Source organism: Aphis gossypii, chromosome 1, assembly GCF_020184175.1.
Source record: "Aphis gossypii isolate Hap1 chromosome 1, ASM2018417v2, whole genome shotgun sequence".
Classification (NCBI taxonomy): domain Eukaryota; kingdom Metazoa; phylum Arthropoda; class Insecta; order Hemiptera; family Aphididae; genus Aphis; species Aphis gossypii.
Window position 1 is genome coordinate 2,160,380 of NC_065530.1, and position 18,269 is coordinate 2,178,648.

The 18,269-nt window shown below is 29.0% G+C and overlaps 1 protein-coding gene across 4 annotated transcripts in view; it reads right to left on the minus strand.

Annotated features, from left to right (window-relative positions):
• LOC114120849 (gamma-aminobutyric acid receptor subunit beta-like) overlaps positions 1–18,269 on the minus strand; it is a 46,552-nt gene that overhangs the window by 16,710 nt on the left and 11,573 nt on the right. For 3 of the 4 annotated variants that reach the window (XM_050198507.1, XM_050198505.1, XM_050198508.1), the window contains 2 exons: positions 17,652–17,737; positions 9,960–10,027 (listed from right to left, as the gene is read on the minus strand). In XM_050198507.1, coding sequence (XP_050054464.1) covers positions 9,960–10,027; positions 17,652–17,737 — 154 coding nt within the window. The remainder of the gene's footprint in view (positions 1–9,959; positions 10,028–17,651; positions 17,738–18,269) is intronic. The other variant, XM_050198506.1, reaches the window with a different exon arrangement.

Consider the following 18,269-nt stretch of genomic DNA (forward strand, 5'->3'; position numbering starts at 1 on the left):
TTTAATTCCACATGTGTTTTTGATCACTACAATACGAATATTAATATGTATAGATAGAGAGGCACTAAATCCGACACTTTTTTTTTAACAGTTATTAAAATTTTAACTGTTTGTATTCGACGTGAATTAACAACTCAAGACCTCAACGGTTTTACTAACGATAAAACACAAAAACAACATTTTGATAAAAACAAGACGTCATTTACTATAATATAATATTATGCGTATAGTGAGATTCACGTTCTAGTACGAATAAAGGAATTTGTATCGACATTAGACACTTATTCAAATCATAAAAAATCAAAATAATTAAAAATGTTGTCCTTAAATATACTCAAAATTTCTAAATATCAACATTTGAATGAAATCATTGATACATTGATACAGGAATGAAACAGAAGTGAGCATTTTTGATTATGATGAATCGCAGTGTATATATAATATAAAATACAAACTTTGATTTTACATTCAGTCTAACTTTTTTTTTCTTCAATTCCGTTGATGAGAGAAGCATCGGTAGTTAATAGTTTAGGTATTATAGTAATTTCTGTTTCATTTTCTAAAGTTTGGTTAACGTCAATTTTCTATCAATATCATGGTGGTCGTGACGCACGGCGCAACGTTTTGCGTTTTAAAATCATATTGACCGGCCGCCGGTAGTTGTGAGACCGAGTTCGGGGAATTCGTAATTGGCCTATGAGCTATTTATAATATTATCATATACGAACCGTATGAGTGTATGACCGAGAAGTATATATCGTTATTATATTAACCAGCAAAGGATGCTATGATGTGTTAATGTTTTTAACGGTAGGCAAGCAATGTATCAAAAAGTAAAAATGTTTTTGATATTTTTTTTACATAATTCTAATTCAATACAAAGCAAAAAATAAAAATATATGTTATTTTTATGTGTTATATAAATATATATAAATATATTATATAATTTAATATTTAAGATTTTTAACTATCGATGATTGTATTGATTTTATAACGATGTACGTTGTTTGTTTTATGTGTGAAAATGCAATTTTTCTAAAAGCAATTTGTATTAATAATTATTTTGCTAAAATTATCATTCCGTATAATATACGTAATATTATCGAACGACGAGATGTACTGGCCATCTGGCTTATTTGTTTTCTAAATTTTTAATAACGAAACAGATAACGTTTTGGTTTATTTTTTTTTATCTGAAACTAACGAATACAAAATTTCGTGGTATGAATCTGATACGTTTTGTTTTTCACTTCCGGTCGCTTCCCATCAAGATTAACCGAATGACTATATTTATAATTAATAATGATATAGCATTATATTATTTTTAACTTTTATAACCGAAATAATAAAAAAAATTCACATACGATGATATAATATAATATATACATATAATAGGTATGTATATTAAACGAAAATATTCGTTCTTAGAAATCTACGAAAACTTGATAATTATCCAAATCAAAAATTATTATATTATATCATTATTATAAATAAAAAGTAAAGTAATCATTTCAGCCACGGTTGAATATACAAAATATATAAATGAGTTACCACGTATATATTATTATTTTATAATAGGCGGCGGTGCCCATCGTCTTCAACATGGACTCATATACATATACTATATTATTATATATACCTATTTATAAATATACGACTCCCGACAGTATATTATATTATTATTATTATTGTTACTATTATTGTTATAACGAACGGCTTCATATTCGTTACGGAAGACATGATATATAACATTATAATATACGACGTGTGTAATATTACGATGAAACGTTGATTAATGTTTTTCGCCATTTTCCCAAAACGTTGCACCAGGGGCCCACCCGGGTCGTTGTGCGTTTATACAGCGTACACCGTATGATATATGTTATTACGTAATAATATATGCGAAATGGTTCCAAAAATGATCAACTGGCGCAATGATTTTCTTAGATAAAAGTACATTATTTTTCGTTGCGGTCTAAAAACGACTAAAATATATAGGGAACCGGAACCAGAAACTAATTTATACTTTAAAAAACGCAACATCATCAGTACCTTACTACAATAGATACTAAAATTGACTTTTTCCGCAAAATTTTGTTTATTTTAAAATATGTTTGAAACATATTATGATTTTGAGTTGGCGATAATATACCTATTAGTTGTATCGTGTCTTAGTAGAAATATGTTTTAAAAATTAATAAAAAAAATTAAATACAACAATTCTCCCCATCTTCAAGTACGAGAGGAGAATTTATACAACTGTATAAAATAAAGGGTGATACAAAATGTTACTTAGCTATGATACGTATGAAATTACATTACATACAATATTGTATGTACCTATTATTTAGAAGTCTAATGCCGAAGTACATGAATATGATATGACAAAAATATAATAAGACATTATGTTACTATAGAACGTACCCGGTACAAGATGGCGCGATTGTGCCGTTCTGTGTGCAGAAATTCAATGTGATTATGGACGAAAATCGTAATTATTATATAATATTATTATGTCGTCATAAGAAATATTTTGATTTCATTACTATGATATTAATATAATAACTAATAAGCCTTTTAACTAGATTATTATTTGTTTGTTTGTTTTTAATAAACGATGTGGATAGGAAGGGAAGGACTGTCCGCAAAGGCGAAGTACCCCCTCGTAGAGCCACGATTCATCAAAAAAAAAAAAATAATAAGCCTTTTAACTGCTATTATCATAAAACCTTTGTCATACATACGATTAATAATTTGGATGGTGGCTTTCTCATTATACACCAGAGGTAGCATAACATTTTTGCAGATCTTTTTTTTTTTAGCTGTTTCTATTCCATACTCCAAATAATTTATCTAACAATTTCTTAATGTTGTCTGGTCTTGGAGGTATTCCTTTTACGGTTTTTTCTCTCATTAAATTTACCATTACTTTTGTTACTAGAGTTTCATCAGCCCGATGATATATATCACCGGCATATTCATATATTATTCTTTGATGAACTGTAAACATTTTCTCTTTTATGATTTATAATAAAAATCTACTGAAACTATATTGTTTTTCTTTGAATGTATACAAATACATACTGTAACTATTGTCACAGGTGATCATTGGGTTTTTTAGGAGGGTTTCTAAATGTACAATAGTAAGTTCTGACAAAAAGGGATCAACTTTTATTTCATAATTTCGCTACGCTTTTATGTATATGTATACTGTATAGTTACATGGATGGCTTGCATCTCAGCGTAACATTTTTACAAAAAAATTTTTTTATTTTTAATATGAATTTATATATCATATAATAAAATGACCTTTTTTTTACATTTTGGCTCTTCCATATTTATTATTATATTTGGTGATTTGCGAGTCTCTTCTCGATGGGTACCCCTGGTATAATACGTTTTATACAGATTTTAATTGTAATTATTTGAAATTGAATAACCTTATTGATAAAAATTAATTGAAATAAAATAATCAGACCAAATACACTTAACCATAGTATCTGATATGTTGTTTACTTGATTTCCAAACAATAAATATGAGGTGTTTTCTGTTTGTCGAGGTAGGATTAATATTACAGATTGAATTAATAATATTAATATTACAGGCCACTATCATATGTCTGATCTGATAAAATGTGTAGGAAATATAGGTATATTATTGCATTGAAGTACAATAATTCGTTAACGTAATAACGATTGTTATTTAACTATGACAATATTATTATAACTATGACGATTTCAAAATATAATAAAAATATAAAATATTTGATTACAAAAATTTATGGAAAAGACTTTATCAAAACAATATTATCTTAGTATTCACGCAGATAAATAAATATGTGGTTCAAAATAATAACAATTAAGATACACTTTTTTTTTGCCTAAATCTTTGTAGATACTTAATATTTTGTTATTAATTTCCTTCATCATTCATGCAACATCACTATTTTTCTTCTATAATATAGTTTATAAAATCTAATTTTTGAATTTTTAAATATACTTAAAGACCACATAAATTGTAATTTCATGATTTTTTTATATATACTTAGGAGGTATACTCGAACCAACTAATTAAAATTTTGAATTAATGATTTAAATCAAAATTTTTAAAAATCTGAATTTGAATAAATTTATTATTAAAAGAAAAAATAGAGGCTATATAGTCGGTGAATCTTTCTGACTTTATATTATAAATAAATTGCAAAGATGACAGAACAGAAAAGACTTTATCAGACTATTCATCGCACTATATGAAGTAATAATATGGTATAAACATAAAAATTTAATAATATTTTTGTGCTTTAGAGAAACGCATACGATGAAATAATAAAAAAAAATATAAAACCCGGTGAAATTAACCCGATGAATTTTATGAGTCACGAGCGCGTATAAAACCGATCGTTTTGTGCTGGTGGCGCGATTATAAAGGGGTAAAAAAAAAAATCACACGGTCGTCTGACAAAGGCGTCTGTAGCTGAATGCCACAGCTATATGTCACCTTTATACATACGTCTTTAACTCGTTATGCGTAGTTACTGAGAAGAGTCATGACTCGTTGTGATAAAGCTTACGACAATAAGTTTCAAATGAGAAAATATATATTAAAAAAGTCGGCAAGTGAGTACCGCTCTGCTGTACATTAGGTGCTGTATGGATCATTATTATATATTATAGGAGTGTTAAATTTGAATCCAATGATAGTTATCATTGTATACGAAAAACGATTCTGAACGAAGATGATTTGTCAGCCTAGGATATAATTTCTAGTGGTTGGTGAAAAAGGTGGTTTAAAAAAACCAGCTTATATTAAAAAATATTTTGAAAATTAAATCACGTAAAGAAAACGCGAATCTTAATAACTGGTAAAATTTTCAAGTATCTACGACTTATACTTTTTGAATAATAACAAATATTTAAAATCGTTTGAGGATAAATCGTTATCATTACGCTATTTCGTTAAAATTTAAAATTCAAACGCACTTAAAATTTTTCCTATAATGATGCTTCGAGTTTTCTCTATAGATACTTGAAGGTAAACTTATGGAAAACTTAGTGTTGTATTTTTAATCCTTAGTTATAAACACAAAAAATTTTATGATTTTTCAACTTCAAATATTTCGCAAATATTCATAATTTTGACGAATTTTCGTCAAAATTAGAACTTCAAATGCTAATAAAAAAAAATTGTGCCTATGTATTCTTATAATTTTTTAATCACTATAAGAATAACATATGAGGAACTTTGTATTAAATTTTCAAGTATTTTGATAGGGCCAAAAAAATTTTATCGACACTTCAAAAATATTTTTTCAGAAAAATTGAAAATTTCAGTTGTCTATAAATAGCTCAAAAAAAGTCAAAATATTTTGAAATTTAAATCACGTAAAGAAAACGCGAATCTTAATAACTGGTAAAATTTTCAAGTATCTACGACTTATACTTTTTGAATAATAACAAATATCAAAAATCGTTTGAGGCTAAACTGTTATTTAACGCGGTTTTTGTAAAAATTTAAATTTCAAACACTCATAAAAATTTTTTGCCTGAATCCGGTAGAGTTTTTTTTACAGATATTTGAAGAAAAATGTATGGAGAACCTTGTACCAAATTTTCAAAACTTAGTTATAAAAGAAAAAAATTTTATGATTTTTCAACTTCAAAATTTCTTGCAAATTTTCGCGTTTTCGACAGATTTCGTAAAAATTTGAACTAAAAACGCTTATAAAAAAAAATTGTGACTAACGATTTTTAATTTTTTTAGCTACATTAAAAACAACTCATAAGGAACCTTGTATTAAATTTTCAAAACTTTTTGGTCATCCAAAAATTTTTTATCGACACTTTAAAAAAAAATTTTCAAAAAAATCGAAAATTTCAGTAGTCTATAAATAACTCAAAAAAAGTCAAAATTTTTTGAAAATTTAACTATATACGGATACCACTGACATTAACATTTGGTGAAAATTTCAAGTATTTTCAGTGATTAGTTTTTGAATTACAACCATAAAAAAAAATCGATTTGGTCGAAAACTGGTTTTGCGTAAAAATTGCCGTTTTTCCGTCATTTTTTTTTTGTTTTTCTCGATTTTTTTGAAAACTGTTGGAAAATGTTAACTTTTTACCTCTATAATGCACCAAGGATATTCACTTTTACATCGGAAACCACCCCCATTGTTTGAAATTGGAGCATTATTTCGACTAGTTATGCTGTACACAGACACAAAAAAAAAAAAAACAAAAAAAAAAAAAAAAAAAAACATACATCATTGTAAAATCAATACATTCTTCACTCCGTTCAGAATCTAAAAAAAACATATATTATAATATTTATTGTATATATATATGACTGTTATTCAACACTCAACCACGAGTGTCGTTATTATATATTTTAAAAGAGTAAAAAAACGATCAGAACACGGAAACTCGTTTTTATTTTTTTAATTACGAAACGCAAAAACCGCAATCGCCGCACTTAGGATGTGTATTATATAAAATGAAAATAATGTACCTACTAGTAGTATGTTTATTTCCCTGTGGCGTTTTGACTGCGTCGTCTTCTATTCTTCTAAACCGTGAGTTGACCTAATTATGGTAAATGGCTTTTTATTGGTTGTTTTAGATCATAATTAACTAGTAAATCATCGGATGGATCAATTACCAACATGGCATAGGGTGTATGATACAACGGGTAAATCATTCGAGTTTCCGATCGATACCCACCCGTCTGGTCTGTAGCACAATCTCGTAACCTCGATAAGGTTACCATATATCATAAGACTGGTTTACGGAAAAATCATTATCGTTATTACATACAATATTATGTTGGTCGAAATACCATAACGTCAGAGAAAGCATAAATGCACAGCCAAGCAAGTTATTACAATAATTTTTTTTTTAAAATACGAGTATTATTTCAAAAACATTATTAAATTGGGAAAAATAGCTATTAACCTGAACATAATGAAACATCTGGATGCAACAATCGACCGGAAAAAGACAAAAGTGTGTCACCCTGTATGCACATAAATATATATAATATGTTCATATTGTTATCATAATGTATGTATACGTCGCGCGCAGGTTTCCATTGTAATAATGGTACAGACCAACGCAGCCGCCGTACAGCCCATGAATATCAAACAGTCAGCCGCGTTCAATAATGCAAAGCCATCCTCGTCCGAACATAATACCGTACATACCTACGTCCGTCTTTTTGATGATATAAAAAAGTGGCATATTTTAAGCTACAGATATGAAACTGTTGTCCAAAAAAAAAAAAAATTCAGTCCCCTTTGGCGGTGAATTTCCAAAAAACTATGTTATACATTATACTTGTGTTTATGTTACATATTAGTATACACAATCCTAAAATGTGAAACGTTAATAAACGATTTTTGATGTGTAAAGTGTTCATACTATCATACACATAATAATAATAAAAATAATAACAACCATTTCCGTTCGGGTGATATTTTCCGGGTTAGGTTATGTTTTGATCGATTTTTGTTTTCACCGGAAATTTCGACCACTAAATCTTCGCGTCGTTATTAGGGGTAATAATATTTTTTAACGCCTTTTTTTCTTTTTCTATTGAAAACTATTCATCGCACTTATTGATTATATTATATACAACTCTGTGTTTTGCAAGCGGTGAACGATACTGCTACTACTTCCGATTTTTATATAGAAACCCGTATGGTTTTCAGATGCACATACTGTAATGCTGATGGCTTATAAATATATATTTATGTTTTGACCTTATAGACGCATTGTCGAAATACGGTGTGATTAGTTTGATTTGCTACTCACCAATTTTCAAAATCAAATGTTAAAATGAAATTGCGTGAGATATTCCTCAAAACTTATTACTATATTTGAAAGCTCATATTATATAATAGCAACTAGACACTGAAGAAAAAGTAATTAATATTAGGTATATTTGACTAATTACTTCATAAAATATTTACTTTTTTTAAAATATTTTTTTACACTTTTTATATTTGTTAATAGTTATTATATTTTAAATTTTACTCTTTTAAATAATTAACAAACATTTTTAATTGAATACTTTGAAACAAAATATTATGAAGAATATTTAAAATAAGTGTGAAACCTGAATGATGTTAAAGCACAAATGTCTAATAAGTTACAGAAAATAATTGTGTAGTCAGTTAAATAGATTACATCTCTGGTGTTCTATATTTATTATATACGACGTGCAGAGCACGTAAAAATATAAAATAATAGTATATAAAAAAAAAATCGACGTTCCTTATAATATAATATAGTACACGTTGCAATATATTATATGTATGTAGCTATTAATAATATTATTATTACGCAGTCGGTTGGGGTTTCTCGCGCTACAGAAGACGCGAGATCCGTAAAATGCGTCGACGGCGGCCACTATTAAACTTCATTGGTATTCCCACGAGAAACCTCACGTGTTATTATATTATTTATAATATACGGACGTGAATATAGTTGAATTTACATAAAAACGTACTAAAACGCAAATGATTTTCCACAAATATCGTTTCACCGCAATTCTCGGTCGCCAGCCGGCTGCCGCGCGGTGCAGTATACGTCATGTACCTATAATACTCTATAGGTATGTGCGGTCCGAAGCCAAGCAATAGATCGATATAGCGATTTAACAAAATAAATTCCCAGTGAAAATCTAAAGAAACGGGATACAAATTTATTCCTGAATTTGCGATGTGGCACGTGTGTAGTAATATGGGTGTGTGGGTACGTCGATAATATATGAACGTTGAGTGCTTTAAATACAACACTCAACGCTCGGTAGAGTTCGCCCACTATCACTGTTATTTGTATAGTACCCACATCTCACTATAACAATACTATCATTTCGGTGACATTAATTGTTTTCATATATCCGGGCGCCGATCGGTTTTTTTTTATCATATTGCAATATTAGGTAATATTAATACCAACATTTTACTTGGACATGGTACTACTGTGTAACCCAATATCGTTATAATATTATTTATAAATATGTATATATTTTTTAAGTATTTCTAGCGTTTTTAAAATTTTACAAACGATAATTTGATAAGTGGAAGCCTCCCCCTATATCAACGAATCCTTGATCTATACTCCATAGTTGTACAATATATAACGTCACTATACACGAGTATTTAAGTATTTATAACAATATTAAACGCTCAAAGACGTGATATCGACAAAACAACATTACTTAATAGCCACAAAATAAAATCACTCGGTTACTCTTTAATCCGACTCTATTTTGACCATTTATAGTATTTACACGTCTAAGTAGTACACGCTACGCGTAAAGCTCGCTACAATAATAATACCTGTTGCGTTATCAAATGCAGTGTGTTTGGATGATTATCATACAGTTTGTTTTATATTATATAATACTCTAGTCGTTGTCGATTTGTAAGATTATATAGTATATTTGTATACATAATACATATACATGTATATATATATTATATACACATACACATATATATGTAATATATATACAATCTACAAATATATATAATTACGAAATTTCCGGGACAATTTTTTTTTTATATTACAATATATGTATATATAGTATACACCTATATATGTATATATATATATATCACAACAACGAAAAAACGACAGTCTACAACGTGCTTCAAACCCAACGTTTATGTATTACAACAAAGCGTTCCAAATGGTTTGTAACATAATTATAATAATGAGACTAGATGAGATTAATGGTTTAAGAATATATTCGTTTGGATGCAACTAGTTCAGCTAGGATGATAATATAATATAATAATAGATAGTGTGTATTTGAGTTAATTAAAAATGTTTAAATTATAAAAAAATAATAAAATTAATAATAGTTGTAAATAAACACATTATAATATAAATGGTCCGATATGCATAACAATATTATATTATGTAGTTTGCTTAAAAATATATATTTATTGTACCATTTGCACTTCAGACAATGAGCTGATGCTCAGCACGTACATGGTGACACCGACTTCTACTGGAGTACCTGAAACCCGGCAGATTAAAAAAAAAAAAAAAATCAAAATCAAAAAATGATACGAAATATTGGAAATTCTCTGAAGCGACGATAATATATACAAATTTAATATAAATTTTATTACACGTGTTATATTATGGTATAAATGTATACGATATTATAAAACACATTAAACTAATTAAATCAATTACATTAAATCGATAAAAGTACCTATGCCAAACATTGGCAACGTATGATTCGTTGGTAATATAATAATATATTATCATCATATGCGTAGGTTACCGACGACCTTATAAATAAAAACTAAAGAGACGAATATGCTCCTGTAAACATTATGTTATAATACCAATTATACTAAAATTTCAATGGTTAAGCTAAACAATATAATATACGTTAAACATTATATTATTATACGCACCAAATGCACGTCCTTGGCTTTAACATAAATACATCTAAATATATTATATTATTGCCACGGTGCATATAATATATATTATATCATATTTAACTCGTTTGGAAACCTTTATAAAATGTACTATTTTAAGGCTAGTATAATACATATAAACTGAACTATGTATAACTCTCCATAAACCAATATAATAATATCATTCGTTTATCGTTATTTGTACGTACCATTCTAGATTTTTTTACACTCGAATTTAAAGCTCGATCAACATTACATTTGAATATTATAGATCACGCAGGTTTTTAAATTTAATTTCAATACCAACTCAAATAAGTCGAAAATTCTACGATTAAAAATCTTAAAGGCAAAATGTATATTATAATATTATTATCGAAACACACACATGTAAAATGCTTAATGCTATATAATACGTATAATATTATAGTACAAAATAGAACGCATACCTGTTTAAAATTATCAACGGGCCGTCTCAGTCGTTGTGTCGATAAAGGTTAAAACTAAAATTATCAAAATACTTTGAAAACAAATTATGAATATCGAGCTACCGAAATGTATTATTTAAAAAAAAAAAAACATTAAAACGAAAGCTTTCTAATAAGTACCATCAAAGACCGTAGTAAAAATTATCTTGGACAGATATATCTAGTTATTATTGTACGACCTTTGATGGTCGATATTTTTCAATTGGTGTTTGCGAATAAGAAACTAAGATGGCGTACATGTCCAGGACAGGGTAATTTACCAAGTATGCTCATTAATCATTATCCCGTTTCTCTGATAATGAAATTATTCTAAACTAAACTTTAGTATTTTTTTTTTTTTTTTTTTTAATACTTATATAAACATAATATTTTTAAATTCTTAAGATTTGTTGTTTAACCTAAACTTGTGTACATTTAAATAAGAACCACTTTCTTCTAAGAAGGGTGGTTATTATTTGAAAATCAAAAGTTTTAATTGCCTAAACATGACACTCTTAGAAGTACAAAAAATATTTCAGGAATTCAAAAATATAAAGCATGTATTTAAAAATTCCTAGAATTTAAATTTAAATAAATGAATAGTAAAAATAAAAATAAATGTGAGCGTGCTTGACGATTCACTCTGTATAACACATTTTAAAACAATGAAACCGAGTTCAACGATACCGTATGTATACCTCACGACGTTTTGCTGGGGAAATCCGCAAGATTTTAATTTATTTCGGTTGACCGGTCGTGTATGGTGGTGAGGTGGTTGTTGGCTGGGGAGAGGATTAATGACGTCGGATAATAATAAAGGTTTCGTTTTTACGTAGTTTTTTTTTTAATTTTTTTTTTTCCTTCAAAGACCGCCACCGCGTGAATAATAAAATATATTATATACGTATATATTTTCAAAGCCGATTTATCATTATTTCGCTCGGTTGAAATGCCGAGGTCGCGGCTCTATTTGAACGCGGTTGCTGAAAAGACAACGTAGCCATAATATTATAGCAATGTTATAATAAAATATGTTGTCATTATTGTTTTCTTCAAAGGGGTTACGCATTGTAAAGGTTCAGATAAAAAATAAAATATCAACTAGATATCGATAAATTAATTTCGATCGAGATTACGATAAAAATCGATATTTGTGAACGTAAACCAACGTTCCTTTTAGAAAAGCGAACACTTTTAGCCAATGTATGATGATATAATATTATACAGATAACAACCACAGAAGTACGACCCGTCGATAATTAAAATTCTGCAAATAGCGTTCAACCCAGGAAATGTTAACTATGATTTATACACATAGTTTCCATAATTATATTTATGTTAATTATATTATAATTAATACACGTACATTATGTTCTCAAAGCAGTGTGGTGGTGAGCGCGAATGGGTGGGTGCGTGCTGGCGTGCGTGCGTATGTTTATGTATGTATGTTTTTATGTTACGGATAAAATACAAAAATCGGATAATGTATAAATTTAGGTAAGGTGAACACTTAACATTATATACAAACCTATTAGATAAAATAAAAATATTATTCATGAAACGAAAATAACGATTGCCAAACTACCAGAAGTAGACAGAATCAGAGATGACCTTAGATTGTAGAAACCTAATTTTTGAAATTGTGTCTATTAGCGATAATTAGCTCTATGAATTCAGAAATAAAAATGGTACCCTTCTTTAGCTTAATTCTATAAATCAATTTACTATATATCCTTAACCAATAGTAAATACTGTAGATTTTTTAGTCGCGTTAAGTAGTTAACGTACAAACTTGTTCCGGTGGTCAAAGCTTAAACAATGTCAATCAAATAAATATAAATGTAAATTCAAGAAAATACTTTGCAAATCAAAATTTCACCCAAATTTATGGAAATAAATTCTCTAATAAATAATTGTATTAACTCGTATTTCATTTTAAATTTAAATTAAATTCTAATAAAATTTCTCAAGTAGTATATTATAATTACTTAATGATTTAATAGTCTAATTATATAATTAGATGATCACCAATTAATAATTTTTTTTTTAGATTAGTATAATTTGGTTTTTAAACTAGAATAAATCTGTATAATTGAAATATTTGAAATGTTTGGTGCGTTGGTCGTGTTGTACCAACATTGTCCACTTAGGATTATATAGTAATACTTTATCTATAGCTCACCGGGCAATGTATACATTGTACATATTTAAAGTATATAATGTATACATTACACTGTTCATATGGATAAGGTTTACATTACTCAGGTAATATGTACACTACTCCTTTTTGTATACCTTACCCGTAACATAATATATAAAATATATTATATATTTTACATTGTATATTTGTATACCACGAAATTGTATGACGCAAGCTGATATAGTTATCATAAAAATTAAATATCATCAAGTTCAAAGTTTCAACTACGTAAAATACGCATTGCTGATGACGTAAATGTTCGCCTATAGTTTATTCATTTTTTTTTAAACTAAACGAACCTGTGCATACATTTATATTATGTTATACACAGTTTTGTAAAGTATACTTGAGTTAAAGTATTTAAATACTTTTTAAGTAATCAAATGCGTATTTTAAATGCTTTTGAAAAAAAGTACTCGTACATCGAATAAAAATGAAAGCATAATTTGGTTTAATTGATGTATATGATGTATAATAAGACAAAACAAAACGTTTTATAAATAATTTAAAAATATTCATAACTATGAAACGATCTACAAAAACTTTAAATTATCCGTATTCGTATTCGTATAACGGAAATCATTTTTCACGGTGTATTCGTTTTTTAATAATACTTTTTTTCCGAAATAAGCGCATTTGTATCTGCGTACTTAAACACTTTTAAAAAGTATCTCTTACAGGACTGCGGAGACGGTAAGCGAAAACGGAAAGGAAAACACGAGAACGCCGCGAGGAAAACAGAAAAGCTAAAGAAAACGGACGCCAACAAAAAACTACCGACAAAGCTTACGCAAGCAAGATACATGATACTGTGGTAGACGTAGTATGTACCGTGTTCGGTATACACCTCTTTCGAGTCGCCGTCGACCGCGACCTAAGTCGAATAACCCATATATGCGTGCACGCATTTATATCCGTTTATAAGTGCGCGCGCGTGTGTGCATCATGTGTGCGTGTGTGTAGCTTAGGTCTTACACACCTAAAGTGCGCGTGTGCATTTACCAGAGCTAGGTGTATGTATATATATATATCGTGTTCCGGGGCGTGTTTAGCCTAAAAAAAGCCGGGAGCCGGTGAAATCGAAAATAGAGTCACGGCGCTACAGGTCAAATCGATTTCGGGAGAGATGATGGCCGGAGTTTACACGCCCACACACCGCCGTTACACCGCCACTGCCGCTGCTTATTCCTCTCGCGACCCGCACCGTACCCAAACCCACGGTGTAACAGTGGTCTACGATAGTGCTGCTGCTGCTGCTTCTGCTGTCTCGCCATATACAATGTGTACACGGCCGCCGCCAGAAGCACTCAGCACCACGATAGTGCGATATTATATGTGTGTATGTATTTAACTCGTCCTGCCAACCCGTCGCCCGTTTCTCACCCGTATCTCTCTCTCCCCCACTCTCTGTCATTATATATGTATATACATTCTATCGTGTGTATGATTTAGATCTGGTACAAATGTGACCTATATATGTATGGATACCCTCGTGGGGAACGGGTGACGGCGGTCGAGTGGGTCGGAAATGTATGACCGGAGAGGGTGTTTACTGTGCGTTCCGCACACCCACATATCGTCCTTTGCCTAGCTGCAGCCCCCCTCCCAACTCCGTATACCACTGCTGCACCAGTGTCCGACAAACCGACCTACGCTGCCGCCTTGCCACGGCTTCGGCAGAATGTAGCCGACATCACAGCAGCACAATCGCAGCGGCGCGGTAACCATATCGTCGAGGCGCAGGTAGACATTATACGTATATAATATATAATATATAATGCATAATATATTATTATACTTATATCATAACATATGCGCCGCATCTAATATGGGTCAACTGGTGCGTGTACGCCATCATCTTTACTGTATTTTCATCAACGTAGACGTCGTCCATTGTTACGGATATCAATATTATGAACGGAATCACGTGATTCAGAGGGGTGAGGAACCGGATTTGCCACTACACTCAATCACCCAACCTGTACAAGTGTACACTATCTCCGTGTGTATTTGTGTTAACTCGTATATATTATACTGTATTAAGAGGGTTGATATATATATTTTTTATAATACTTTCATAACCCATATTTCAATATTTTATTATTTAATAATAACGGAAAAAATAAAATACTCTATAGATAGACTAGCATATGAAACGTATAATAGGGAAATATACCTATGATAAAATAAATAAAACGTAAGACGTATGCTATCAGTTATAACGAAGTGTCCGTCCACCTATCTGGTTATGTGCAATCTATCATTGAAATATAGAGTGTATATTGAAAGTAAATTATTGATGACGGCAAGCGGTCATTTTGTATACAGCATGATTAATAAATAATAAATAAAAAAGCATAAATCCTAAAAACATTATTTTATTAAGGCATAAAATCGTCTAGCATGTGTATAAGAACACCAAAAGGCGTTCTTAAGAATTTTCAACGAGAGATTAGACACGTTAATTTTATAATTCTTTAAAAAGAGGGAAGCAATGTTATATAAATTTATAGTTATTTTTCAACTAGTCGATGTTTCGAATATATTGTATAGATGGATCGGGGTTGCTCAAACCACATAAACCATCCCACTATGCACGCAGCACGCAACACGCACGCACGCTCTCACACACAATATGTATATTGTATTTCAATTATTACAAGTCTCGTCGTAAGTCGTATATAATATGTGACGTATATAACGTACGTCACATAAGACAACCGATTTAAAATGTTTAAAAAATAAATTTGAGCATCAATTTGCACTCTATTTTTATAAAAATCCTTAAAGACTTATATAAAAAAAAAATAAGGCCAGGGGACTAGCGTGACGTATTTGATGATACAGTGGCAAACAAACGATTTAAATGGATATTTTTTCTCTAAATTTTTTTATAGTATTGAAAAGGTAACGATTTGATATTACACTACAAACGACGCGTATTGCACGCACATGATATATACACACACTTTGTATACAGAGAGTGAGATAGAGTGTGAGATCCGTTTAAAGTTTAGACGAGTTTTTTACAAGAGTGGCGGCAGAGGAAAATATATACAATTTCTTCGCATGCACTTATATTACTTTGTATGTGTGTATTTCCACATTTGGATCGCCCAAACTTTAAACGTATATATCGATCTACTATAAACACATAACTGTACAATAGTATAAATATAATATAACATATCATATACATTATACAGTACATACTACCGTTTGTTTGATATACTCTTTTGGGATCTGTACATAATTTATAGTATATAATATATAAATCGCATGTATTTAACGAAGTATATTATTAAAAAGAAATTGTATTCATGTTTTTAGTTTTAATTTGAATTGAGTATAATATAATATTGTATATTGTAATTATTAGGGCTTAATATTGAAAATTGTAACATCTACTTAATAACCATTAATGTGTGGTATCATCTGAGAAGTATTTGTTATAATAATACTTAATTATTATCTTAATAATGTAAAAAAAAAAATGTTGGAAATTCTATAATATCATAATAGTACGATTACAATATCATGTTCTAGTGATGTAAAAAAACAGTAATTAGAAAAACGTTTCGGATGAATTCTTGAAAATATAAATCGTTATTTAATATTATATTTTTTAATAGACTATAGGTGATTTGAATATGATACAAAAATGAAATCAAGCTTAAGGAAAATAATTAATTAATACCTAAAATCCTCCCTCAATTACGACTTTGTTAAAAAGCATAAATTTACAACGAAATGATTATGAATTAATGGCTATTATTATGATAAACTCGTATCAATACTGAATTTTTAAAAATTATATATAATAAAATAACTATAATAATATATTTCTTGGAATAGTTTTAGCATATTTTATTATCGTAAAACAACTCAATCTACACAAATAGTTTATGTCTTTACTTTTCATATTAACTTTTTAAGATTATACTAGTATAATACTGATACGGTAATGAATTATATCAGAATATAAAATTATCCTATTACATTTTTATCAATAAATATATTAAATGTATTAACAGTCGTATAAATGTATTATCATTTGTTATGAACAATAATTAAAGGTCAGTTTAATTGGATCAGTGTTTTTTTAATAATAGTAATGCGTTTACTAACATAAGTTTGTATTTATATAAAAAGTAAATACTGAAATGATTTACCAAAAACCAGGATAATGTAATGCGTAAAAAAAAAAATACCTCTTGTAGAATAATTACCGATCTGTTGTTCAAATTAAAAATTAAATTAACATAAATAAAATATAACATCTTGTAATAATAACAATTATATTGCATATCTTAATGACATATGCTTTATTATAATATAATATAATAACACCGGATTTGAGTATTTTGAATTATGATGGTTGTACAATACTATTACGTATTATACAACAATAATATTTTGTTTAAAGTGATTATAACTGGTATTATATAAAATATACGAAGTACATATTATTATATTGATTTAAATATAAGATAATAGTATTATTATTGCATGTAAATTATTTTATAAAAATAATTATTGACTCACCTCCGTAATTCGGTCTTACTCTTTTGTCGTAACTGCCGCTGAATGAATCGAGTATGGCCGAAATATTCACGTCTCCAAACATACTACTGCTGAAACAAAGCGATACAATCGTCACAGTTTGTTTGCTAGAGAAAACGACCATTGTTCAAAATCATTATGTAGTATCTCGCATGGAGGTCTAGTTCAGTATGATCAAGTGTGTTATAAAATATTTATAATAATATGAAAAAATATTTTATTTATGTATTACACAAAATGAATGACGGTGTATTCTAATAACAGCAGTGGTTTGCAGATATACATATAATTTATGGAAAACGACATCGTTATAAGAATAATATTTAGAAATAAACATTATAGAAGGGAATAATGATAGGAAATATAATAATAATAATAAAAAATTAACTAACGCTTTTCTTCATAGCGCATTGATTTTTATGCTTAATATTACACTAATAATATTATTGTTCCCGTTCCCCCTCCTCCATCATCTCGTTAAATGTGAAAATAGTAATTTCTCAAATAATATCGTAAGCGCCCTATGCCCGGGGTTGTATTAGCTTCGTATAAATAATACTCATTTTACGAAAACCTCATCTTAACTCGTATACAACATAA